Source organism: Neomonachus schauinslandi, chromosome 2 (assembly GCF_002201575.2).
Source record: "Neomonachus schauinslandi chromosome 2, ASM220157v2, whole genome shotgun sequence".
In the NCBI taxonomy this organism is placed as follows: domain Eukaryota; kingdom Metazoa; phylum Chordata; class Mammalia; order Carnivora; family Phocidae; genus Neomonachus; species Neomonachus schauinslandi.
Genome location: NC_058404.1, coordinates 171806348 through 171834121, shown reverse-complemented (window position 1 = coordinate 171834121; position 27774 = coordinate 171806348). Strand labels below are relative to the sequence as shown.

General features: G+C 44.7%; 1 protein-coding gene across 1 annotated transcript in view; it reads left to right on the top strand.

The window, feature by feature from the left end:
• The first annotated feature begins 6337 nt into the window (after window positions 1–6337).
• KLF3 (Kruppel like factor 3) overlaps window positions 6338–27774 on the top strand; it is a 35027-nt gene continuing 13590 nt past the window's right edge. Inside the window, exons 1-2 of the mRNA XM_021701718.2 lie at window positions 6338–6658; window positions 21634–21729. Coding sequence (XP_021557393.1) covers window positions 21673–21729 — 57 coding nt within the window. The 5' untranslated portion in view covers window positions 6338–6658; window positions 21634–21672. The remainder of the gene's footprint in view (window positions 6659–21633; window positions 21730–27774) is intronic.

Here is a 27774-nt window from a genome sequence, read left to right as displayed (position 1 = left end):
AACATTTCAACTGTTTTGTACCACTGTCCTTCAATTGCATTGTCTTGCCAAACATAATCCAGGACAATTCCAATTGTACTAGAAATGTTGAGAGCTCCTGGAGGGGTCGGGGGTGAGGGAAGCGGGGAGATCATACATCCAGTTTCATATTTATTATAACTCTTGGTCACCTTACTCTACCTCAATACTTCCTGGCAAACCGAAATTGAATGAATGGATGGATTGATGGATCGATGGATAATATTGGTGGAATTTGCAGAGAAACCAAAGAGAATCTCTGGGCCCTTTGTAATGCTTTTGAGATAGATGACCTTTAGTCTAGCATTTCTAATTTATTTCAAAATATATGGTTTTGCAATTCTGAGAAAGAACAAAGTTGGAGGCATCAGAATTCCTGATTTCAAACTATATTACAAAGTTATGGCAATCAAAATAGTATGTTTCTGGCATAAAAACAGACACATAGAGCAATAAAACAGAATTGAAAGCCCAGAAATAAACCCACACACATACAGTCAACTAATATTTGACAAAAGAGCCAAGAATATTCAGTAGGGAAAGGATAGTCTCTTTAATAAAAACAATATTAGGAAAGTGGATATTCACATGCAAAAGAATGAAATTGGACCCCATATCTTAACACCACTCACAAAAATTAACTCAAAAATGGATTAAAAACTTAAATGTAAGACCAGAAACTATTAAATGAATAGAAGAAAACATGGGAGAAAAGCTCCTTGACCTTGGTCTTGGCAACAGTTTTTTGGATATGACACCAAAAGCACAAGCAACTAAAGCAAAAGTCAACAAATGGGACTACAGCAAACTAGAAAGCTTCTTCACAGCAAAAGAAATGATCAGCAAAATGAAAGGGCAATCTACACAATGGGAGAAAATATTTGCAAACTACCTACTAATGAGAGCTTGATATCCAAAATGTATTAGGAACTCATATAACTCAATAACAAAACAAGCAAACCAACCATCTGATTAAAAAATGAACAAAAGACTTGACTTGAATAAACATTTTTCCAAAGAAGACATCCAAATGGTCAAGAGGTATGTGAAAAGGTGCTCAACAGCACTCATCATCAGGGAAATGCAAATAAAAACCACAATAAGTTATCACCCACACCTGTTAGAATGGCTATTATAAAAAAGATGAGAGACAAGTATTGGTGAGGGTGTGAAGAAAAGGGAACCCTTCTGCATTGTTGATGGGAATGTAAATTGGTATAACCACTATGGAAAATAGTCTGGCAGTTCCTCAAAAAGTTTACAGTAGGACTACCATATATATATATATATATATATATTGGATACATATGATCCAGCAATTCCACTTCTAGGTATATATCCGAAGGAAATGAAACACTATCTCAAAGAGATCTCTGCATTCCTATGTTCATTGCAGCATAATTTACAATAGCCAATATATTGAAACAACAAGTACTGATGGATGAATGGATAAGAAAAATGTCTTTCTCTCTCATTCTCACTCTCTCTTGCCATACACACACACACACACACACACATTAAAAAAGAAGGAAATCCTACCTTTTCCAACAACATAGATGGACCTTGAAGACATCATGCTAAGTGAAATAAGTCAGACAGAGAAAGACACATACTGTATGATCTCACTTATATGTGGAATCTAAAAAAGCCAAAACTCATGAAACAGGTGGTAGAATGGTGGTTTCCAGTGCCTAGGGGGGAAATGGGGAGATGTCAGTCAAAGGGCACAAACTTCCAGCTACAAAATGAATAAGGTCTAGGGATCTAATGTACAGCATGGTGAATATAATTAACAATATTGTATTATATACTTGAAAGTTGTTAACAGGTTAGTTTTATGTCATCACCACACACACATACATACATACACAAAAAATACTAATTATGTGAGGGGATGGAAATGTTAACTAACCTTATTATGGCAATCATTTGCAATATATAGGTGTCTCTAACCATCATGTCGTACACCTTAAACTTACATATGTTATAGGCCAATAATATCTCAATAAAGCTAGCAGGAAAAAAAAGAAAAAACCATATGGCTTTGTTATTGTTTAAGGTAGATGTTATCTGTGTTGCTCATAATTTCTTAAGCACATGACACTTTTCTACCTTCATAACGTTGTGCATCGTCAAATGAAAAGGAGAAACTTTCCTATGGGAAGGAATGGAAAAGCTCTGAAAGAGAGTGGGAGAAGAAGAAGGAATCTCAAGAATATGTCTTTGTATAGCAGAAAGAGACCTCCTGAAATGGAACTAACTATGATACAAGCCACGGAAGAGAAAATGGAGGTGTGCGGTGGCTTGTGTCCGCGCATCCCTGAATCAGTTTCAACACACTGTTACTATTTAGTTGTCAGCCATTAATCAACAATTACTTTTGGAACACCTTCTATTTACCAGACCCTGTTGTAGGAGCTTGGGAAATAGAAGTGAAGAATAGAATGTCCCTGCTCTCACAGAGCCCAGGTTCCAGTGGGGAAAAAGGTATCTAAAAAATGAACAAGAACAACTAGACAGAGACTGGGGAAGGGATATTTTAGACTATGTGGTCAAAGAAGTCATCTCTGAAGATGTCATATTTGAGCTGATGACTAATGATGAAAAAAGAGCTATTTATCCTTATGGAAATCTGAAACGTTGCTTTCTTCTCATGATTACAAGATGGCTGCCACAGAGTCAAGAATCACATCCTCACATAACTTCCAAAGCAGGCCTGGGGTTTATCTTTGCAAGGGTTTCCTTTACTCAGGATGAAAAACAAGCCCCAGCACACTTCCCTTCATGTCCTACTGGCCAGAACTGGCCAGAACATCCTTTACTCAGGATGAAAAACAAGCCCTAGCACACTTCCCTTCATATCCTACTGGCCAGAACTCGGTCATATATCTACTCTCCAGCCAGTCACTGGCAAAAGAGACCAGGGCTGCCATGACTGATTAGGAGCAACAAGGCTGGGGCCAGGGAGGAGTATCCTTCCCCCAGTATGTGCTGCCCCAAACCTAAACCAGACTGGCCTACTGTCCTCAAAGAACAAGAGTAAAGCAGCTACCACAAGGACCAAGCTTGAGATATTTCATTTATACGGGATGTCTTGAACAACTGAGCACGTGTGGGCACTGTGCTAATGTTAAGGATAAAAAGAAGACCTAGGCACCACTTTGGCCATCTCACTTTACTGCTCAAAGACAGTCAGGGAGAGAGAACCCCCTCCTCCCTACTTTTCACTATCTCAAACGTATATACAGTTCATGGCCACTGCCACCTTGAAGCTCGCCAATTATTCTCTCATCTCTTTAGCTCTGAATGACTTCTTCCCAATTCATAGCTGACATTCATTCATTTTACAAATATTCATTGAACATCTGGGCCATGAGGATAAAATTTTGCTAAAAAGACAATGTCCGTGCCCTCACAGAGTGTCTTATTTCAGTGCCACGGAAAGAGAGTTAAATAACCAATTATAAGAAAGAGTTAGAAGAGGTGAAGCATGAGTGCTATCAGAGCACCAAGAAGGAGCACCTCCACTCATCCAAAGGTGGGATGAGGGATGGTGGTAAGACAAGATGCATTTTGTTGAAAATGTCATTTAAGTCAATAATTATAGGATGGATGGAACATACAGAAATGAGAGTGGAGGTCAGGAGTTGGGGGAGAAGGCAAGGAGGCTAGTCCACCTACAAAAATTAGCATGTGCAAAGGGCCAGAGGTGGGGAGAGTGAGTTGGAGGGAAAAAAGTTGAGTGTTGCTGGAGGGAAGGATAGGGTGGGGGATAATAGGAAGAGATGAGTCTATAAAGATAGATGGAGGCCAGGTCAGCACAGGTAGTAAACTCTTGGACTTTATCCGATGGGAATGTAATGAAGACTTTGACACGTTTAGGTTTCCATTTTAGAAAAAGTATTCTTATTATTCCTTTGCTCCAATCCCTTTCCCACACTTCAGCCCCCGCGACAAACAGGCTGACCAACAAGATGCTGTGGCAATGGGCTGGACCAGGAGAGTGGTCAAGGAATGGGTAGGATTGAGGAGGTCCAAGATTCAGTGAATGACAGGGCTCTGACCAGCTAGGGAAAGGGAGGAGTCAAGGATGACTTCAGACATTTCTGGTTTGGGTACCTGGACAGATGGTGGTCTCCTTCAATGGATCCTTCATCATTGTACAAGCTGTGTTTCAGCTATCTCCCACAGGGCACTGAACACAGTGTGTTCATTAATTAAACTTTTTTATGACTTTTCTCCTCCTTCCCCCACCTTCCATATCGAAGCCACTCCCTACTTATCTTGGATCACACTTTTCTCAGACCTCTTTCACATTTCTCCTTTGGGTCCACACCCACATGAACAATGTAAAGAACACGGTTTATGTGCTTTAGGTTTTCACCTCTGGTGTCCTCTGAGCAAAGCCTATAGTTTTGGGGCCCCTACTACGGAGCTAGACACGGAAGTGCAAAACGATTTCATCAGTCATCACTAATAGGGTCTTCCAGCTAATACAAATCTAAGCCATCCAATCAGACGTTTGATGTCAGTGATCAATGAACCGCAATTAGTAATTGACACGAATCCAACTTATTTTCCTGCATCTGTCCTTTACTCGTTAAAAGAAACTCCTCATCCCTTTTAAACATTAATCTGATGGGACAGGAACCAGTGTCAGATCTGGGTGTTCTCCATGTGGTCTTTTATATTATGTGCATTTTTTTATAACGTGCAATTTCACTACTTGAGTTTACCGGGTACTAATTTTATAGTACTGCATAGCTACATGATGGGGTTCGGCATATACTGTTATCTCTACGTTTTAAGCAGTACCATGCCTGGATGAAGCATCAAAGTGAGACTGGTGAGCTTAAAGGGCCTTTAAAACATCTTGAAGCAATACACTGAAGCAGCGCGTTTTTTTTTTTTAAACATTACACAAGACTAAAACAATTGAACCAATTTGTCCTTTGTTCTTTTTATTGCATTCTTTATTACATTAATACTGTTTAAAAGAAATTCAAAACGCATTAAACTCGGGGGCTAAGCTATACCAAGTCCTCCCGGGGGGCCTGGCTGGGACAGCAAGCGCGTTTCCGCCGCCCCGCACCGAGCACGCTCGCGCTCGGTCCCAGGGAAGCGACAAAAAAATGAAAGGTACCGGGCCGAGCCCTCTGCTGGCCCGGAGTTCTCCCTCCGGGCAGGAGGAACCCTACCGAAGTTTGCCAAGTTTTCGGGCAGGCCCGGCTGAGCAAATGCCGCTGCTACCGGTTGCCTTTTCGCTCCAGTGGCAGGCCGGGCCCGTGGGAAGTTTGCCTCCGGGAGTCCCCGGACCTTCAAAGAAGCCCTGGGGGGGGGGCGGGAACGCGCCCCCAACCCCCAGCCCCGGGCCGCCCCTCCGCGGGGCGGGCGACGAGAGGACCCGGCGCCCCGGGCACAAAGAAAGAGCGCTCTAACAGTGTGTCGAATGACCTTGGAAACTCGGGACCATTTTAGGGTTTAAGTCAATCCCCACTGCCCTACCCTTTCCCGCCGCTCCTCTGCCCCCGAATCCGCCCCGCTCCTTCGCTCCTTCAGCTCCCCTGCCTTTTTCTTTAAGAGAGTTGCACACACTCGGTCCAGGAGGAGCCGCGCTGGCCGCGGGGCCCAGCCCTTCCCGCCGCGCCCGGGGCCGCCCTTCCCGCCGGAGCCGGCTGATTGATGGCCCGGCCGCCCGGGTCCCCCGCCTCGGCTGGCCCGCGCGCCCGGCTGTGTGTTTTGGAAGCGGCGCAGCGGGCTGCAGCCCTGTGACGCCCGGAGCGGGCAGCGCCGCCCTTCCTTCCCCCCGGGCTGGGGCGGCGGCGCGGCGGCGGGTCCCGAGCGGGCGGGGGCCGGGAGGCGGAGGGCGCAGGGAGGGGGCGCGGGCGGGGACTCCGGGGCGGGGGCGGGGGCAGGGGCGCGGGGCCGGGTCGGCCGGGTCGGTCGGGCCGGGCCGGGCCGGGCCGGGCAAGAGGGGGCGAGGGGGAGGGGGGAGGGCGGAGGCTCAAGGGCGGGGGCCGCGCCGCGCACGCCCAGCCCCTCGGCCGCGCCGCGCCTCGCCGGACAGGTTGGGCCGGCGGGGCGGCGCCCGGCTCCGGGGAATAATGAGTGTCTGTCAGGCCGTCCCCGGGTGACTGGGCGGGGCGGGGCGGAGGCGGCGCGGGAGGCGGGGGTGGCGGGGGAAGGGCGCAGGGCGGGGTGCGTGTTTGCGCGAGTGACTCGGCCGACCCCTCCGGCGGCTGCCTCCACCCAAGTGGGTGGGGACCCGCCCAGCCCGGGCGGCCGCGGCGGCTCCCTCTCCCCTCCCTGACCCTCCCACCCCGGGTCCCAGCCTCTACTTACCCCGCCAGCCCCGGGAGGCTCGCAGAGCGAGCGGCGCCGGCGTCATGTGACTGCCCGGAGTTGGTGCCAGGAGCCAGAGGGGAGCCAGGAGCGGAGCCGCGCGGAGCCGGGGCCCGAGCCGGAGAGCAGCGCGAGCGCCCGCCGCACGCGCGCCCGTCCCCGTTCCTGTCCCCGTGCCCTGCGGCCGCCACCGCCACCCCGGCTGGCGCGCTGACATTACTGCATTCGCGGGGTTCAAGGCGGCTCGGATCAGGGCCTTTATTTCTCGTCTGCAGCGCTCAGCACCGCGCCTCGAAAAGTAAGTCCTCTCTCCCTCACCTTCCCTCGGCCCGACTCCTGCTGTCGCCCTTTCTGGCTCGTCCGGTCTCATTTTTTTTTCCCTTGGGGGGCGCGCAGTGAATGGGCTGGGGGGGTGCAACGCGGGGGTGGGGGCGCCTGTGGGCTTGGGAAAGTGCAACAGCTCCTGGAAGCCGGGGGTGGGGGCGGAAGGGGAGGCGAGGGGGAGGGGGGAACCCCGGGTTCATCGGTTAAAAGTGTGGGATTCGGGGGAGCCACCGTGCGGATCCCGCGATGTGGGGGACCGAGACCGGCGGCGCCCGCCGCGATCCCGGCGAGGGCGCGGGCGGGGGCTCACCTGTGTGGTCCCCCGGCTGACGCCCGCCCGCCCGCTCGCCCGCTCCCTCGCTCGCGATTCCCTCCAAAGCCCCAGAAATCTCAGTGCTCTCCGCGTGTGGCAACGTTGTTTGGAGAAAGGTAGTGAGGAGGCCGCGCACTCCTGCTCCTGCTCCTCCCCCTCCGGGTCCCCCACCCCCCGCTCCCGCGCCCTCCCCTCCCCGCCCCCCGCCGCCCCCCTCTTCGGACCGGGCGCGCCACCGCTCGCCCGCCGGAGCAAACTTGGAGCAACCTCCCGGGCCCTCTGGGAAGAAACTTGGGGCCGTTGGGACTGAAGGCAGCATCCCATTCTCGGTCCTGGAGCCCAGGAGCTGCCAGGGCGTCTGGATCCTCGGGGGCAGGAGAAAAGAGCTGGCCGGGTTTGGAGAGTCCTCCTCGGGGGCACAGAGAGAACCTGCCGCAGTGCCTGGAGCAAGGATTGCAGCGAGGCTGGAGGCGGAGAGCGCCTTAGGCAACTGCCTGCAGCGTTAGGGACTCGAGCCGTGTGGGGACTGAGGGACTGATCCCCTGGACCTGGACCCTTGGGACTTACCTAACATTTCAGAGTGCCTTTCTTGGAGATGGCAGATAATACTTGGAATTTTCATATCCACTTCTTTGGCAGATATCAGGGAGAATCTTCTGCTTTACATTTTACAGCAATATACAATAATAATAGATGGAGAACCTGTGTGAACTGGACTTATTTTTAATAAGTCAGGTTAAACGGAAACTGGAAATTGCTCACCTTCTTGTACTGCACTAAAATAAACATTTTGCACTGAATTTTTTACTAGCTCAGAATGTATTTTTCTGCTAATATCACCCAAGATACTTTAAATATTTTGGTTGTATTCTCACAAAAGTCTGGTATTTGGGGAGAAGTATGTAGTGGTATTCTGACTTCATTTACATTTAGTATATAATTATTAGCAAAATCGAGTAGGAGACTAGGGCAGTTGTTCATTATAGATTTGTCCACTGAGCAGTTTTGTACTTTTTTTTTTTTTAAGTGCTTTCTGTATGAATTTGAGCAGCATTTTTATAAGAAATCCATCTGGATGATAATCTGCCTAACCGGAGGAAAGACTTGGTTTTAGGGAAAAGGCAACCTGATAACATTAACATCTCCAAAATTTCACGAGTTAGTGTTTTGTTTTTTTTTTTAAGAAAGAATGGACAAATGAGTTTCTTGCGGCTCAAAGCATGGAGTATGTTGACCTTAGCGTGTTACCAGAAACCTGAAATGAGATGTTTGATGAATTTCAACTCTAGAGAAACTATCCCCAGTTCCACAGTCAGTGGGGTTTGCAGCAGAAGTATTAGAAGAAAAAAGCCTAATGTACTATTGTAAGTGCAGTAAAGATACACTTTAAGGAACATCTGGCTTTCATGGAGAATGCAAGTCTAAAAATCTTAGTGTGAGAATAACAAAGAAAAGTAGCTGCTAAGACCACAAAATCTTGTCAGATATAAGACATACTATTGTTTTTTCACTGCAAAGTTTCTAAATTAAAACCCAATCTTCTGGTTGCTATGGGCACAGTGATGCCTTTTTTTTTTTTTTTTTTTTTACAGATTATTCAATCTCTGATCATGGAAACCTGAGTTGAACAGTCCTGGCTAACAAAATAAAGAGACATAATGGGGGGAAAGACTATGAATGGGTTTTACTACGTTAAATATACCTAAGGGAAAATAGACATTTTCAGATATCTTATAAAAATTGATACTCTGGTCTCTAGACTTCATAACACTTTTGGGTTAAATGAAATGTCAGGAACAGAATCACATTCTCAAAAGGTGAATTTCTTTAGATGTGTGTACATGGAGAACAGATGTGCAGCTGTGTGCGGATAGGTTTCTGACTATGCAGTTGAGAAAGATGGTGAAATTTGGGGAGGGGGTGACTCTAGGTAGCCCACACTCAGTGTCTAGGAATGTAGTTCTGCATAGCTGAGGGGCCCTTAGAACTGGTCCAGTTGTCAGTTAATGTGGGATAACCCAGTTGTCCTCTGAATTCTTACCAGTGCTTTCTTTGCATTTTCCTCATGATGCTGAGGCTGAACAATAATCATTGCCCTAACCCCGAATTTGATTATGGCTAGAGACCAGCCACTGGGATGGGGGAGAAAGAGACAAAAGAAATTGGAAAGGAGGCTGGTGTTAATTAGGAAGATCTCTGCTGCCCGCATATGATAAAATCACATATTCCCTTACGATGTTTACTGTATGTGGAAGCTCCTATTTGTAAATAGGCAGGTCCCCTGTATAAAGCTGGTGTTATTATTCACACCCATAGAACAAACACCTCCACCCCCCTGTTGTTGTCTGAAAAAACTCCAGCTGCTCATGAATATAGGGTCAGGGAGGGCCGGCTAAATGTTTCTCTGAGCTCGCTCTCCAGCACGGCCAGCAGAGCTGTTTCCTGTTCTTTGTTTCAAGGCTGGGGTTTGCGTCATACATTCCAAGTGGCATATGTGTGCTCTTTCCTGTTTCGGGCTGTTTTCTGGTAGATCAGTAGCCCAGACCAGGCCGTGGTCCCTGCCCCTAAACTCCCGATCCCCACCCAGGGAGTTATCATGTCTCTACACACTTGGCGATTGCCTAAGAGGCCAGTGTTAGGTCATAATGAGGAGTCGGTTAACCTTTTTTACATATACCCTTTGCTCCGGTGTGTTTTCTGTGAGGGAATAAATACTGTGTCTTTTTAAATTCACCATTGCCAAAGGGTGACTCCGAGAAATGTGTGTGCAGGTTGGCTAGACGTCTAAAGGAGTTGCATTCGTCTGTTTTCCAGGCTTGTTTTGAGGTGGGCAGGGTGTTTGCTTAGAGATAGGCCTTTGGCCCTGAAGCTGTCAATGTTGGAGGGGGATTGCCATCTTACAGTTTAGAAGACCTAGCATTATCTGCAGGCTGTGGCCCACCCTTGTTCCCAGGTAGCACTGGCCCTCCAGGCAGGAGGCCCCCCTGGCGGACTGGGCTGATTGGAAGAATCTCACTTAGGTTTTAAGGATGAAATCTTTAGGAAAAGTATTGAAGCCAAAACATAAGATACATTGAGGAAATCAATCCCAGGGTCATCTCTTTTAAAAAAGACAAAGATGTAAGTGCTAGGATAATTTTCCCAAGGACCAAGATGTATTCTACATCTGATCTCCAACCTGTTTTAAGAATAAAAAGCTCCGAGAAAAGAGAACTGGAAATGAGAAATTCATATTCCTGACAGTCTGGAAAATTTTAATCTTATATTTTGAAAACAGAAGGAGACTTCTCTTGTTTTTATTGTCTTACAACACCAACTTTTTCATAATCCCCCTCTTTTTTTTTTGGTATATTCTGTCAGTTGTGGGCTAACACATTTCTAGGTTAACTATTTAAAACCTACTAACTTTTTCTCTTGGTTCTTCAGAAACTAAGTTTTAAAGAAATAAGTTGGATAAGAAAACTCCTGGCAAGTTTCTTTTTAAACTTATTTTTGGATTTTCCTTAAAATCCGAAGGAATTATCTACAGTGTTCTCTAATGGAATTAATTCAGAGTTGCCGAGGCAGCAAATCAGATCCTATCCTCCCCAAAATTGATGATACTCATGCTTTGGTTTTTAACTTCACATTCTACCACATTCTTTCTTTATGGATAAAGGGAAATATATGGTATGATATTAAGAAAACTACTAGAATCAAATAGAAGGTTACTGATAACCTTCCTTGAAAAAAGATGGATGCTTTGGAAGCTTTCAATAAGAAAACTTCGGGAGAAGAAAACTTGAAATATTAAACTGATTTAGAGCGCAAGGGACCTTTAAACTAAAATTCGTAAGTAACCCAAATCAAGCAACTTTTTCAATTTTAGTTCCAAAGCTGTTAACAATCCAGCTAGATTTTGTAGACAAAATCTCTGTTTAGCTTACTCCAAGTTATTCTTTCTTCCCCATTTTGGGGGAGAGGGACGTGGTTGGCTAATAGACATGATTAGGGTCTGATGTATTTTATCAGAAAAAAAAAGCTTTTCAAACCTTTAAAAGCTAAGCTGAGCAATTTGGGAAGATTATACCAGTCTGATAGTTACTAAATTACAAAAGGGGAAAAAAATGGGAATAATAGTTTCATCTCTTGACCATGCAAGTCATTATTCCTAATTTAATCCCATTTTATTTCTACCCCCCCTTTACATACTTGTCTTAATATTTCCAAGTCAACATTCTTGCTATAATGAACAGCTTTCTTAGGTGGTATTTCTTACTCTGTTTTTTCACACCAGTTGTGTTTTAAGAAAAAAAAAAAAATACAAGCAACCTCATCCTTTAAAGACTAGGAATTACATTATTCTGGAAATTGGGTTTCTTTCTGAAATGCTTCATATTCATTGGTTCTAGATTTAAAAAAAAAATCTCTAGATTCATAAAGCAATTGATACCTGGTTTGCTAATGTGTAATGTTCTAGTCAAAATTCATCTTGGAGTGAGTTGCAAGAGGATTGTGGTGGTTTTTAGTATTCTCATTTTCAAGCCTGATCTGTCCCTTTCTTAGACCCCGGTTCTCATCTGAAGCAGTAATGCCAGAGCTTGAGACAGGAAACCAGACAGCAGTCTGCCTTGATAAGGGAGAGCATTGTCTAAAGGAGGTAGCCCTGCTTTTTCTCCCCCTCAACTCTCCTTCCTTGAAATTTGGTCGTAATGAAAAAGAGACACAGTGCTGTAGACACAGTTCTGCACCAGAACTAGGACTGTTTCCTCCCAAAGCAAAAATATCCTTTTAATTGGATCTGTGCTTTTTCTGGAATGTCACCATAGTTCAATGAAACATTTTTTAAAAAAATTAAAATCAGTATATTTTGTATCCCTTGTCACGGTTTTTAGTAGTCAAGTTCATTTTCTAGCAAAACAGGTTCCTGGAGCTTTTTGAAACTCACTCTATTGTGTTGGCAGGCTGAATACATTATCATTTCCTCCATCCAATTATTAAGGGGAGCTGGAGACAAAATGTAGCACGTTAAGTGGCCCTTCATCCCGTGCATTCTGAACAAACCTGGGTCTAGCCCCTACCCTGACTTTTAGGAAGGGGGTGCTTCCTGAGGCAACCCCCTGACCAGAGGACACAAGAGAGCCCAGCTTAGCCTGGGACCTGCTTAAGGTGGTTACCAATCTCTGGCAGGCCTGGGGATCTCCAGGGATGACCTGGGGCTAGTCTCAATCCGGATCAGTGGAGTTTCGCCAAATCTAGACATAAGAGACCAAGTGGACATTGAGGTCAGCGCATTCTACCCTGGAGAGCGACCTGTGAATGAACTGTGGGGTTTTTTCTCCTCTGACATGTACACCTTCTGTCTACTAACTACTGTGCTTGAGTCTAATCACTGAAATCCACTCCTCTATCTGTTCTTGTGCTTTTATACTCATACCTTCCAAAGCTTTGCACCCCAAAACTACTTTCCTTAGCAAGTTCAAGTTCCTGTTCCGCTCCATTCTCCAAACAAGGGAGCTTTTCTCTCCCGAGCCTCCCAGAGTGTTTGTGTTTACTTTGTGTTTGAGACTTAGATGATTTTCAGGCTAGCTTCACTGGCCTCTGGGCAAGGTTTCCTTGAGTGACACCTGCCACACAATCATTGTGAGGCCCTTGCCCTTCTTTGTATCCTCATGTGTAAGAAGGGTAGTTTGACATCCATTCATTTATTCATCTCCCAAGTACTTATTGAGCACCTACTCATTAGAGCTAATCTCAAATTATGTGCAGTCCTTATTATTAGTTATGCCACAGGATGGAGTAGGTCCCGAGTGATATCACCTGAAATCTTAATTACCCTCTGGAACCTCCCCAGGGCACTGCCTCACATGGGCTGGCCGGCACCGAGCATGTCCCATCCCCTCTGTACCCGGGGAGTGGTCCCAGTTTGAGAGGACTTGGCCACGGCACAGAACCCGAAGCAGAACAGAAAGAGCCCTGGGTCTGCCGGCAGACTTACTTCTGTTCTTGACTGTGCTCCAGCCTGCTCTGTGAATTTGGGCAAGTCATTTCACCTCTGGTCCTCCATTTCCTCACTTCTAAAATGGGGATGAGGACCTGACCCTTCCACCTTTGTACAGTATTATGAGGATTTCCGTATTTACTCGGGTAAAGCTGCCAGGTTTTTTTTGTTGTTTTTTTTGTTCTTTTTTCTGAGTAGTTTTATGGACCAATTGCAGGTGCATTGGCTAGGAAGAATAATAGCCTAATTTGGGGCCTTCAGAGTGTGTCTTTCTGATCTTGCGTCCAGCATGCACACTCTGAGACCGGGCAGGCAGCAGGGGCCAGTTGGGAGGAGGTGAAATTGTAAATACTCTGTGCCTGCCTTCCACATCCCCTGTGGACAGATTGCATCTGCAGAAGCGCTAGCCCCCTGTCGCGGTTGGTGGTGTCATGTTGTTCTCTGCCTGGGAAGGGAGCAGAGGAGGGTGCCAGGTCCACCAGTTTTGAAGTCCAACTACTTTGGGTTCAAAGACCCGGCTTTACAACTTAGCAGCTGTGTGATCTTGGGCAGATTGCTTTACCTCTCTGTGCCATCGTTGTCAAAGTAATAAGAAAGTAGTACCCACCCACCCGATTCAGTGATGCAGTCCATGTGAAGAACAGCACCTTGGTCGTGAAGGTGTCGTGATTAGCAGGAAACCTGTGACATCACCTAGCCCCTTGCCTTCCTTGGTCCATAAAAGTATCCTTTAAAAAAGAATACCTGCACACACACACACACACTCATTTCTGTCTCTCCTCATGCAAAATTGCCTCTTCTTTCGCTTTTTTTTCCTCCTTCCCCCCCCCCCCCTTCTATTGTAGGTTTTAAAGCAGAGGGTACTGCTTTAACACTAGATTTGTTTAGAAGATCTCTCTGGGTAGCTAAAAAAAAATTCTTGGAGGATGATCCTAATAAGGTCTCTGGAGGACCCATAACAGGCAAGGTTAAGGTTAGGAGCAATAACTTTTTTTAAGGAAGTTTGGTTTAAAAAGTTTCCTTTAAGGTTAGGTCCCCTCACCCCTATAACTTATTTAGGGGAGATTTCAAGTGTCTTCAAAGGCCAAAGGAAAAGGAGAGGCTGTAGAAGTCCTAGGATGGGCTGAGTGCTCTTCGAGCCCCTCCTGCTTGCTGGAAAACGGCATCTAGTGAGCAAGGCTGACCTCCTTTGGGGAGTTGGGAGGGGGCCCTCTCTGCTCCCCTAAGGAAATGTAAGGCGCCCCTGTCCTTCAGGTGCTCCCAACCCAGGCGGTGGTCTGAGACAACCATCTAAAAGGCCCCGCCCATCTAGGTAAGAAGGGGTGGCCTCCAATCAACTGGGGCGCAATCAGCTGGCTGCACAGGGTGGAGAGGGCCTTGAGCTGGTCTTTGAAGAATTAGGAGGATTTAGATAAGCCGGAAGGGGATGGGGCATTCCACGCTGGTTGCCCAGCATCAGGGCCAAAAATGAACAAAGGCATGGGGGTGGAGGGAACAGGGCAGCCAGCGTGAAGGGCGCTTGGAGCAGGGGGCAGCCGGTTAGAAACGGGGTGTGGAGCATGGGCGCTTGAACCCACTCTGCAAGCCCTGGGGATCCCTTCGGAGGAAGGCTTGTGAGCTTGGGCAAGACTAAGGAGGAGAGGGCTTTGAGAAATGTCGGTGGCCAGGGGGTCAGGATGAATTGGAGGGACCAAGGGACATGGTGGGAGACGAGCGGAGGGAGATACCCAGTCACAGAGCGGGAATGGAGGGAAAAGTCTCTGAGGAAGACTTGCAAGATGACCTCTAGGTTTCCATGGTGAACGACCAGATCATAAGGCAAATGGGGAGGTGGGGGCCGGCAGGCAGGCAGGCTTTTTGAGGCAGGAGCAAGGAGAAGGAGGAGTTGGGTTGGGGACATGTTGAATTAATTCTCTCACATAGCAGGGGCTCAAAATGCTCTCCTCTTTCCCTTTTGTGTACTTCTGAAGGGAGGGGGCAGTATTAGCTCACGGTTTCATATCCAGAGTCCGGTGGCTCTGTGAGGTAAACTTTTCATGGAGAACCCGTGGGAGCCAAGGGCATTACTACCACCCTAACGATTCTTTCTGGTTATTATTTTTTTTTTTAAGATTTTTATTTATTCATTTGAGACAGAGATACAGAGAGAGCACGAGCAGGGGGAGAGACAGAGGGAGAGGGAGAAGCAGACTCCCCGCTGAGCCAGGAGCCCTATGTGGGTCCCCGATCCCAGGACCCTGGGATCATGACCTGAGCCCAAGGCAGACGCTTAACCATCTGAGCCACTCAGGCGCCCCTCTTTCTGGTTATTTTTAAGGTTCCAGCCATCCCTGCTCAGGCCGGAATTTCCAGGAACTGGCTGCTGACCGGAGCCAGTTGGTCAGTCCCTCCCTGCCTCCCACTCCCTCCAGGGTGGGGCCCCATGGGTGGAGGCCCCTTGGGGTAGAGCGGGGTGGGTCTCCAGTGATAGGGCCCCAGCACCGAGGCAGAGGCGAGGCACTGCGGCCTCACGCAGCCCTTCTGGATTGGATTATATAATGCTTCGCAGAAGAGAAGCGTGAGGGCTGTGACCGGCCTTGTAGGACATGTACACAGCAGGATTATTACACAGTATGGGCGGTGGGGTTTGTTTGTTTGTTTTTTGTTTTTTTCAGTTGATCTTGGGTTGCTGGCCCTTAAAACTAAAACACCACAAATTGTCAGAGAGCATAAAGAAGGAAAACAAGTGTGTAATCTTAGGAGGCGAAATGATTTGCATTTGCGAAAAATTTCTTTAAGAAAGGTGTGGAATGCTACTAGCCAGGTGGCATTGAACTTGAGAGTTTACCTGAAGGATATGGGTTCGGGTTTCCCCACCCCCACCCCCCTGCTGAGCCGGGCCCCTCTCAGTCTGCAACTGTGTAGGGATTTTGCTTGGTTGTTACCTTTGCACCTGTCCCTATTTACATGCAAAATCAATTGCTTCACTTGGTCCTTTCCGAAGTACAGGGTGTGGGCAGAATCTTATCTGAAGCCATGTCCTGTTTGGACAAGTTGGACTCGCCTTGGCAACTCTCCACAGGGTGGAGCAGATGGGTGGAGGCAGAAAGTAAAATTGGGTGGCTTGTTAGCAGAGAGAGGAGAGAGGGCGGATTGTTTGCTCGTCGGATCATTATATTTAATCTAAAACTAAATAATTAACTTCTTTCCCATTTACAAAACATTTTGATGCAAAATGGCTAATCTAATTTGTGAGGGGCAAAGATTTAGAACTACTCCGTGGAATTTTTTCCTCTCAAACCAACACTAGGAGACAAAGGTAGGTGAAAATCATCCTGTGATGGGAAAACTGGGGCACATTTCCAGGTAGGGGCCAGCATCTGGCTGTTCTGAAAGGAGCCCCCAACCTAAACATGCCTTTTCCCACATCTGTTGCCTGGCGCCCCTGTATTTCTGGCCAGGCCAGCTGCCATGAAATGTTTGACTCCTCTGGAGCTCTTAAGGAGTTTGGGTACAGACGTGAAGAAGTGTTTCTTTTGAAAGAAAGTTTAGCTGCAGGGATGTGGCCTGCTTGCCTGCCCTGGTCCTTCTCCTGACACAAGAATTACACACATAACACACACACAATTAAAATTTTTTTTTCTTTTTTTCTTTTTCCCCTGCAGTTCCTTTAGGGAGTAAAGGGTGGGGGAAGGCAGTGCACTTCCTCTTTTAACATCCAAACCCTTGGGAAAATTAAGGGCACTTGCAGATGGTGTCTTGCTTTGGTCATACTGTTTTTCTCCTTACACCTTGCAGAGGTCAGCTGGGAGACAAAGACTGCTCAGAGGGCGGCAGGTAATTTGGAGGCTCAGGCTCAGGCTGGGTTGGGGGAGGATAGCACAGGGACCCTTTGAGGATCTGAGGAGAGAAGGAGATGGAAAGTGCCCAAGAAGGGAGAACCTCAGAAGCAAATCCTGCCGTATCACAAGAAACTTTGCTTCAGACACACACATTCTCTGTGTGTGTGTGTCTGTCATGCTTCTAAGGAAGGGACAATCATTTATAAGATTGTTTCTATAATAAAACTTGCTCTCACTTCAAGTCAAGCTACTTTCAAAGGAGGTTTGGTGACATCATAGCCTCTTACATTAAGGGCTGTGTTTATTTCTGAGCTCTGCGGCTCGTTTGTACCCTCATAAAGTGACTGTTGAGTAGGCCTCAGGGTGGACTGGATATGATTGTGAGATGGAACTATATTGCTTCTGAAACTATGTAAATGATTCACCAAAGCTTTAAATACATAAATCACGTTTTTTGCATTTTGGCCAAAAAAAAAAAAAAATCTGACCTGTATTTTGACTTCTGAAAAGTCAGAAGTGTAAGCAGAGAGAGTGAAGGGAAATGTGTTTCTTCTTTTGGAGGAAAAATTCAGTCGTCTCACCCTTCCCAGCAAAATAACACAGAGAAGATGACATTTGTTCCGGTTATGGAAAATTCTGGCAAGTTCAGTACAACTAAGATGTAAATGTATTAATGATTGGAAAATAGTTGTTTGGAAAAAACAACCACATTTGGGGTCTCCTCATCTCTGTGACACCCACACAAAATGGTTAACAGAATTCCTGGGCCTGCTCAAAACCCACTAGGTTTAAAGACCCTGAGGTTGGCAAACTCAATTTACTGCCTGTGTCCCTAGCCTCTAATACCTGTTGTAGTGCGCCACCTACTGGTTCTACTTAAGACTGCGGTCCGTGTTGTGTACTAGATTTCCTCAGCCTTTGTATTTTATTGAGCATTCTTTTCAAAGGATGGCAGTATCCCCAGAGCATGAGTGGCCCATGTGTAACAAAAGCCACTAAGTTCTCATTCTTTCAGTACATGAGTTTTATGGAAGGCACCTTGGAGACATTGCAGTCACTCTTCCGACTCTAGACCAAAACCCAAAGCCAAGGTCAATACCAGTAGGGAAAGTGGTCTCTTCAGAGATAGGCTCAGTAGTTACAGAGTATAGATTCTTTCTGCAAATAAACAAACAAATGCCCGATTTGTGTTAATGTGTTCTATTCTCTTCCTAAATTTGGTTTCTTTCTAGCTTAGCTTCTCTCCCTTGTTATTGAACGTTAAAATATAGTTAATACATTTAAAAATTGGCACACAGATGTGTGTAAAGCTGTCCCACCTTGTCTTATTAACAGCTGAGAGCGTACGGTTTTCTTTGCATGCCCTTCACCTTCTCTCGTTCCATATCCCGTGACGACACAAAGTATGATCAGTCACTTTAGAAGCGACCAAATTGGGAACAGAGTACTGTTCGACATGCAAATGGACAGTGAGTGAGTTTGGTTCTGGTCATAGTGATATTCGACTTTTGTGCAGTCTTTGATTGTCCAGTGATGCCTTGTTTAGGAGTTTTGAAATGAGATAGTCTAATTCTACCACTCCCTTTTCACTCACTAGCTGAAATCCTTCTATGATGAGAGAAATACCCCTTCACCAGTGATTGGGTCACTCTTGAGGTACCATTCTGAACACATAAACATACCTTTACAATTATTTTTTTAATACAAATAAATCAAGTTTTATTAGGGCAGATGCTCCATATTAGACTTTACTTTTTTCTCTTACGATTTCAAGTCTTGTGAAGCATGAAGTTCCTTAAATTTAGATAAAACATAAACATTAAAGAATGCAAGGGATTTAAATAATGTCTTAAAATGAGAAGAGATGTAGTAGGTTAACGCGTCATTCATTTCTAAATGCATTTAGTAGTCACTGCTGTGGGTATTAGGAGAAGTCATTAAAGGCTTTATGAGCTAAATGGTGGAGTTAGAGTTTGAACCAGAGCCCATGCTAAACTGTGCACTCTTACTGGTAGTGAGGGGGGTGAGGTACCTACCATGAGGCATACACATGCTGGGAAGCTAGTGCCCTGGTGCAGCTGGGAAGTGACGAGGCTCTAGGTGAGGTCTCAGGCAGGATGTAGGCTGCTAGTCACTTTGAAACAATTCGGTCTGAGGGTTTTGTTGTTTGTTTGGTTTTTTTTAGATTTTATTTATTTGTCAGAGAGAGAGAGAGCACAAGCAGGGGGAGCAGCAGGCAGAGGGAGAAGCAAGCTCCCTGCTGAGCAGGGAGCCCGATGCGGGAGCTCGATCCCAGGACTCTTGGATCATGACCTGAGCTGAAGGCAGACGCTTAACCGGCTGAGCCACCCAGACGCCCCAGGTCTGAGTTTTTTAAAACGGCAGAGGGGACCGACCTCTAAGGCTAGGTATGTTAGCAAAGAGGCAGATACTTGACGTTGCTCCAGAAGTTGGACCTGACAAATTTACGTGAATACAGTATGTATGTCTAAAAATTGTATACGTATTTGTGGCAAAGAGTTTTGCTTTGCTTTCAATTTCATAGCGAGGATGCAGATCTCCTGCTTGAGTCTCCAGACCTGGACCCTTTCATTATGCACCTGATAATAGGACTGCTTTCATTTAGAAGGATTTGCATCAAGACACACTCCAGTAGAGTGAATGAATCTGTAAGAGTAAATTCAATTTAAAAGGCTTGGGGGAGGGGTGGCCATTAAATTCAGTTTAAAAGGCTTGGGGGAGGGGTGGCCAGCCAAGGGTGAGGGCTACTGAATTACCTGACCTCATTGATGTAAGCAGGAGGCCTCACATCTTGTTTACAGTCTGCTAGGAGGCACCGGGCAGCAGTTCTTAGAACCATATCCATCTCTGCAGCTGCTAGGCTGGGAACTGGTTAATAATAGATCCTAAGACACAAAAGGGGTTTTCATCCTTCATTATGAAATCATCCATTTTTCACTGGCTGTTGGGGTTTGTTTTTGCTGGCATGCATAAGAGGGTATTAGCACCATTGATTTGAGCAGCCTGGTATTAAATTGTGTTCACAGATTATAATACATACTGTGATGTAGGAAAATAAAATTCGAAGTCAGAGCCTTATGTTGAGTTAATGACCATACTCACGTGTTGTCATGAGACCCAGAACAGTCTTCCTTCAACGGAGCACGGGAGCACAAGAATGACACAGTATTGTTTTTATAATTGTACGGGAAGCTTTCCTAGTATAGCCCACAGAGCATGGATACAGCAAACTGCAGGACTGCGGTCGTGGAGGTGGGGCTGGGGCTGGGGAGTTGTCGTACTGAAATACAGGAGGGAGCCTGGAACCAGAGGCTTCTGCAGCTTTTTTGGGTAGAATGCAGTCTGGAACTTGTTCACTTTCCCACCTAAAACAGAGTGGTCCAGAAAAGACCTTGCCTCCAACCAAAGCTCTGTGAACCCTTAAGTCGAATTTGGATAGTAGGTGTCTGAAGCAGGTTGTTGAAGATCTGGGTACTAGCTGGGCAGTGATTCCAAAGCCTATGAAATGCAGCTGAATGTTGAGCAGACTGAATATTTTGTCTTGTGGGGAAGCAGTTGGCTTGATGTAGATAAGTGCCGGAAGTGAACTAGTCCAGAACACTGAAGGAAAGGGAAGGATAACACTAGCATAACAACAGGAGAAGAGAGAGGCCAAACAGGATTAAGATGGACATTTCCTTTACATTAGGCTGAAGATTCGCTTATTTCCTAATGAAGACTTGGAGTGAATACAAACTAATAGTCTTCATATATAAAAAGTGCTTAGAAAACAATGGGCAGCCTCTGGGGAGGGGTGCAAGGCCCTAATATAGCATTTCTCTAGAGGAGACATGCAAATGGTAAATAAAGATGGAAAAAAATTGACTTTAATAATTAAATCAATTTAGAATAAAAATAGTTTGCCATTTTGAAACTAGCAAACAGTTTGTTTTTTTTTTAAGTGGTAATACACATTGCAGGTGGACGTGTTGAGAAATGGGTTCTTATTTTATTCACGGAAATAATAGAATGCTCTAAAAATAGAGCATTTTTGCTGGATGATGCATCAGCTGCTTTAGAAAACGTGCATGCTTCTCACCCAAGGATTCCCCTACGTAAGATTAACCCTAAAAATGAATTAAGGATGTGCAGGAGGACCTAAGTCCAAAGATGCTCACTGCCATCCATAATGGTGAAAATTTAGAAGCAACCTCAGTGCCCAGTAGAACGGGGTACTTTAAATAAACTGATCCGTTCCGCACAGTGGCACACTGAATTCGATGGTATGGAACCATACTTGCTGAAAAAGAAACATTTTCACAATCAATTGTCAAGTGAAATTATGGGTACTAAATAGTATGTGTGCTATAATCCATTTTAAAACAGTTTGGAAGGATAAAAACAAAGATATGAATGGTGGTTGGTTCTAGATTTTCTTTTTGCCTGTCTTGTTTTTTCTTGATTTTTTCTGTAATGAACATAAGGAAAAATGTTTAACACTCATATATCATGTGAACTTCTGGTGAATTGCACAGCACTCTTAAGCAAGCTTGGCTGCTCAGAAGAGGCCGTACATATTGTTCCAGAAATGTCAAGGTTTATGTATTTGAGTTAGAAATGCCAGTTGGCTCTCATCGACTTAGGACCATGGCATCTGGTTTTAATTCTATCAAATGGCATGTTTCATAGGTAAGGAAAATAAATTCCAGCCATTCTGGGGCCAGGGGAGAAGAAGGAGCAGAGGAGGGATTTGAGGAATATTATGTTTTATTTTTTACTAGTTTATATTTAAAGTAACCTTGGGATTCATTTGGACCCCTTGTTTTGTTTTCTAGGCCAAACACCAGAGCACCCTAGAAAGCCGAACTAAAAGAATGCTCATGTTTGACCCAGTCCCTGTCAAGCAAGAGGCCATGGACCCCGTGTCAGTGGTAAGTTTTCCAAAATGGAGCACCTCTTCTTTATTCCCAGTGCCAGTAACATGACTGTGTGTTGTGTTGCTCCTTAAAGTTACTCATCACTTGACGGGCATTTGGCAAACAGACTTTTCTCAAAGCCTCGGTCAGTAAGTGGGGTAAACACTCTTCTAGCAACTGCATCCTTTAATAAATGGGGTCCACATTTCCTCAAGCCCCATGCCCCATGCCCTCCAAGATGTGATCAGCACAGAACTTGGGTCACAGGTGAATCTAGTCATGACAGAAGGAGGCTTTGCAAAAACTCCTCAGTGACCAGCATTTTAGTTTGGGCTCTCAGGATTATTGGTTTTGGCCAAAAAAAAGTCTGGCCAGACTGACTTAAAAATTAATGTGTGCATCTGGGGACATTAAAAAAAAAAAAAAAAAAGTCCTGTACTCAATGTTTATCGTGGTTAGGAAGCAATTTTCAGATGTACTTTTACAAGAAATCTGCATCAGGAATATGATCCTGTGACGTGTTTTTTTACTCAAGATCACCACCACGATCATATAGAAGAGTTCCTTAAAAATGTTTGTGAATGTCTTTTTCTTTTTAATACTGGAAGAAAAAATATCTCGTTTTGTCTCCTGTAGTGTTCAGCATGTCCTTCATGGAGCTGATTTTAAAAAAAAAAAAAACAAAAACCCTCAATCCTGCATCTAAAAACGTATTCAGAATAAAATGATTTGCTTAAAACCTGCTGACAGCAGCTATATTGAGCTGTGCCTGGGTGAGATGGTTGAGGAGAAGCTAGCGAAAGAGAACGTGGCCGTGAGGTTGGGATTCCTTTCCACTTGGAGGAGTCTGTGGCTGGAAGGGAATCTTGTGTTCTTCAAAACCTTCATGTGAAGTCAGCCCCTCCGTGAGCCCAGCCCCTCGGGATGCTTCTGGGCCCCAGGCGGCTAGGAGTGAGTCCAGGGGCTTCTCGAGGTCCAGCACTGGTGCTGTGGAAATGGGATGGGGGGGGTAACAGAAAGGGTCCAGGGACTTCCAGGCAGGGAGTGGTTTGGACTCATCGCCATCTGGTTGGGCCAATAGGAAATAACAAGGCAAGGCTCCCACTCTGTCTTGCTCTTTTCTTCCACGGGCTTGGAAAATAGTCACAAGGGGAAAAACTTGGCCGGGAGTTGTGTATCTGAAGGTTGGTAATGACATGCTTGCAAAATTAGATCATCCTTATGCATCGGCCACTGAGGCTCCTGCCAAAAATGTTTATACAAGACACAGGGGTCACTCGGAGGCCCTTGGAGCTGAGTTGCCATGGGTATGACTGAGCCAGTGACGTGTTTACCGCTGTGTACAATGAAAAGTGAGGTCCAAGTGGCTTTAAGGAAATAACATTTACATTCCAGCGTGATAACTGGATAACCAAGTGTCGGAATATGGTAATAACTGAGCAATAAGAACTTCATTAATCAAAAAACTAAATCGACTTCTAATGTTATTCGGTGCTGTCACCGTATTCATCAGCTCCTTACCCCAAACTATTGCATGATCACTGAGGAAAATTGAGGTATAAAATTTCCCTATTAATTATATCCTTGAAATATGAATAGGTTTTTAGTACTGGGGAATATGATTAATTTTATAAATGATGCAGAACCATCTTTGATGCATTTTAATATTCAGTATACTTCCAATGCTTTTAATCAAGCATGAAAATATGGCTGAAGAGCCAATTTAAAGCTCAAATGAAGATCCTCATTGCTAAGTTGGTATGATATAATTAAGTGCAAGCAAATGCACTTGACTGAAAAAAAAGAAGTAAAAGGAATTTGAAGTAACATACTTATAATGCTGTAACTTATATAAATGCATGAAGTTAAAATACATAGAAGTATTTTTGCAATTAATGGTCTTTTTCTCCTTCCCACTCTAGTTTTCAACTTCCAGCTAACACTTAGAGAATTTAATTAGATCATTTCACCAAAAGTTAGTATCAGTCCATACAATGAAATTTCTTTTTCTTAATTCAGCAAAACCTCAGTTAACTGAAACATTTGAGGAGTGTGGGGTGTTGTGATTATTTTACTTAACAAAACTCAAAAAGTTTTGTTTCCACTCTTGAACCTTCAGATTTTCTTTCCTGCCTCTGTAGGTGGAGTGTGCTAAGTCTAATTTATTATTCCTTTATTCCACCTTTTTTTTTTTTAATTCCACCCTTGACCTGAAGGTTGATTACCTGTTTGGTATTTTGCTATAGTTTAGAGAAAATAAGGAATTGTCACTTCTTTCTCAGTGAAATGTAAGCCTCAGTACCCTCCTCTGCTAAACCTTGTGCTTTGAGGCAAACAGGAAGGCTTTGGATTGTCCTATGAACATTTGCAAGAATGTGGAGCAGAGACCACCCCCTCCCCGCACTGTAGGTCTCTCCTACTTCCTATCAGTGTGATGCTGGCAAACCCCTAGTGGCTCCCTGAGCCTCTTTTTTCTTTCTGTAAAATTAGAGACAATATGTACAATGTGAGACAGCATGAGATACAAAATGCACATGTAACAGAGTTGCTTTTACTAATATATTGTCAAAGACGGTTGGAAATTAAAGAATTTAATTCAGGAAGTGAGAAAGAAAACAGTTTTGAAAAGTATTCTTTCTTATTTTATTCCTAGAGGAAGATTACTTTTGAAAAAAGTGTGTTTTTCCCCCTTCCTTTCTTGTAATGAAAATTATCCTCTAACAGACTCCTTACAGGTTGAGAAGTACTTAAAATCAGTAGTACTTCTGTTCTGTTCTCACAGAAACTTTCATGACTTTTCTGAGCCTGGTAGAAGGAGAGCTTTCTACTTTTGTTTGCACAGAAGGGTATGACATTTGCTGTTTCCAGAGTGTGTGTTTATAAACGCACCACGCCTTCCTGCGCTGGGAACCCCACCCTTGGTATGAAGATCCCTTTGACTTGCCTTTGCCCTGTCATGGATGTTCACTGTGTTTTCATATTCAAGAGCAGTGAGACAGAGACTCTACTACCCAGGTTTCGTGCAGTCACTCCGTCCGCTTCAACTGTCCTGTGGTGGAAAACTCACCCAAACTATTCCCAATAAACCAAGAAACGATTGAAATGCTCACTTAAGTACAAAGTGGTAGCTTTGGAAAATCAACCAAACCCCCGTTCCTTCTTCCCTGTCACAATTGAAATCCTTGTTTTCGAGAATCAAAAGAATGGGTACTATCCTTCATCTTGACAGTAGTAAAAACCTGCACAGAGTGTACCTTGATTCACTTCATTCATTCATCACGTGTTTGTCGATGAATGCCAGACCCACATCTCCCATTCTAGTAAGAGGAGGCAATCAGCAAATAAATTACACAGGGTGAACACATGAATGTGTGGCCCAACAGGAGAGAACTTCTTGAAAAGTTAGAGCCCTTTACCATCCCTACTGAGGGCCGGAAGATCGGAGAGACCCTTGCCGGAGTCCTGTCTTCAGGCTGCTCTGTTCCAGGATATAAGGCCTCCCTGGGTAAGCGGTGTGCACAGGGGGAGTGGATAGCTATCCGTGGCTAGAGGACCTTTGGCTGCCTCCTCAAACTTGCCTCTGATTTGGATTTGGGGCTACTACAGCGCCTTTTTGCACTGCTTTGCTAGAAGATAGGAAAGGTCTGGAACAGGGAGCAGGCAGCTCTTGCCAGGGTGTGCTCAGCTAAGGCACACACCCAGAGGAATCCCGTATCTGTCCTTAGGCTGTGGAGAACCGGATTGTTGGAAGCTGATTGTGGTAGCTTGGGTGCTCCACCCAAATAATGAAAGCAAACACATCTTACAGAAGGTTCTGGTAAACATTGCTATGGAATTGTCTAGTGAGATGGTGTGAGAAACCACATTTCTTCACCGTTTTTACACAAGGCGGTCAGACTGGAAATAGTTAATTGTGTACTCTGTTGTGTATCCAAATGCATCTCCCGACTTTTAGCCCCGTAGCCTTGCAAACACTGCACATCGGTGCAGGGGGGACGGGGGGCATCCACTGGGGAGCAGAGTCAGCAGGAATGTGCATAATGTTTATAAAACTTGGCCTGATGTGTGGCTTTCTCTTCCTCGATGGCTTGAGAAACCTAAGAATATTATTAAACTTGCAAATCTCCCAGGTTCTAAATTCCTGCTTTCCTTAAACTCACCCCACAGTTAGAAAAATCCAGCAATGACAGCAATAAAATTGTGTCCTCGTTTTGCTTTCTATTTAGCTGCCAATAACTTGGCATTAAAATCTAGGTCATAGGGAGGTCTTTGAAGAATAGGGCTGAAAATAAGGGAGAAGCTATATTTTGATGAGTAGGAACAATTAGTGCTGCCTCCCATTTCCTAACTTTTTGTTTCTAGTACCAGAACTTTTGCCCTTTTGAGAATCGTATAAAGTGAGTTAACCTTTAGAACTAGGAGAAATCTTTCTCCCCTGTATTTAATGACTTCTTTAAACCTTTGTTGTATATATTAGATTTTTTTTTTTTTTTTTTGGTTAGCAAATCGCTGCCTCTTAACATTACCTATTTTAATTTTTAAATGTAAATATATTTAATATTAATATGGCTGTATGTTTTGGGCCTCTCACCCTGTGGTATACTTATATGTTCCTGGTTCTAAAGAAAGGTAGTATTAGTCTTTTCCTCCTTTGATTCTTGATACAAAACTCAAAGCTGTTTTCAGAAACAATTTATAGGGCCGCCTGAGTGGCTTAGTCGGTTAAGCATCCGACTCTTGGTTTTGGCCCAGGTCATGATCTCAGGGTCATGGGATGGAGCCCCACGTCAGGCTCCACGCTCAGCATGGATTCTCCTAGGAATTGTCTCCTTCTCCCTCCCCTTCTCCCACCCCAGCCCCGCTCATGTGCGCACATGGGCTCTCTCTCTTTAAATAAATTAAATCTTCTGTAAACCACAATTTATATAATTTTGCATTTCCTGATTTTATATCCTTCACGTCCTTGTTTTTAAGCAGTATTATTAGTGAAAAATTCTTCCCCCACCTTTAAATTGTTTTTGAATGGTTTACCAAATTTTAATACTAAAAGTTAGTATTTTTATTCTATTCTATATCTCTTTGTCATTTAGGGCCATGCTGTTCAAAAGGGGTCTGTGCACATAGGGCTGCTCCCCAGAAACTCAGAATCTGCATTTTGGCAAGATGGGTCAGGTGCATTCGTGCACAGTGAAGTTTGAGAAGCCCTGATTGGATCAAACCCATTACAGTGCTGCTACTTGTCTAGAAAAAGAAGGGACTTCTAGCACCACAGTGTATGTTAAGCTCAATACATAGCTTATCTCAGTGAATTCAATTTTACTTTTAACTTCACGGCCTCCTAGAATGTGGGTTTTCAGTATCACCTTGACAAATTTTGCCCTATCTTCATGGCACCTGCACTTCTAATATTTAGTGAATAATTTTTCCTGCCCTCTTTTGTAGAATTGCTTTTATTAATGTAATAAATTTATTTTGAAAAGGATATTTGTATCACTACTGTTAAAAAAAAATGTTTCTTAACGCATTTAAATAAACACATGACTGTTTTAAAGCTCTGTGTGTTCTTTGTGTACTATCTAGAAGTATCTTCGGAGCCCCCTACTGTAGGAGTCACTATTCTAGGAGATCATAGAGATTGCGTTGACAGGGATAAAGAAAGGAGAAAAGAACAGAACACACAATCTTAACGATGAGAAACTGACTTCAAAAGCAGATAAAGATAAATACTGCCTGGTCCCATACCCCCCATATTCCCTGATACTTATGCCTGGTATGCCCAGAGAAGGGAGTTTTCAAAAACAACACAGGAGATGCATAGCCAGGTGGAGATTTCACCTAGTGGAGGCCCAGAGAAGGAAGGGCATGATCTCCGTAGTAATCCCAGTAAAAACCACTGTTGTCCCGCAGTCATTTATAACTCACAATAGTGGCCACTTGGGGGACTGGGGCGGCTCAGAAATTTATCATGTATTTAAGCTCTTTAATGATAAGGCCCCATTGGTGGGTTTTCTTGGTTGTATCATGAGCTAGTATTGCCTCAGAATGAGAACTGCATCGGAT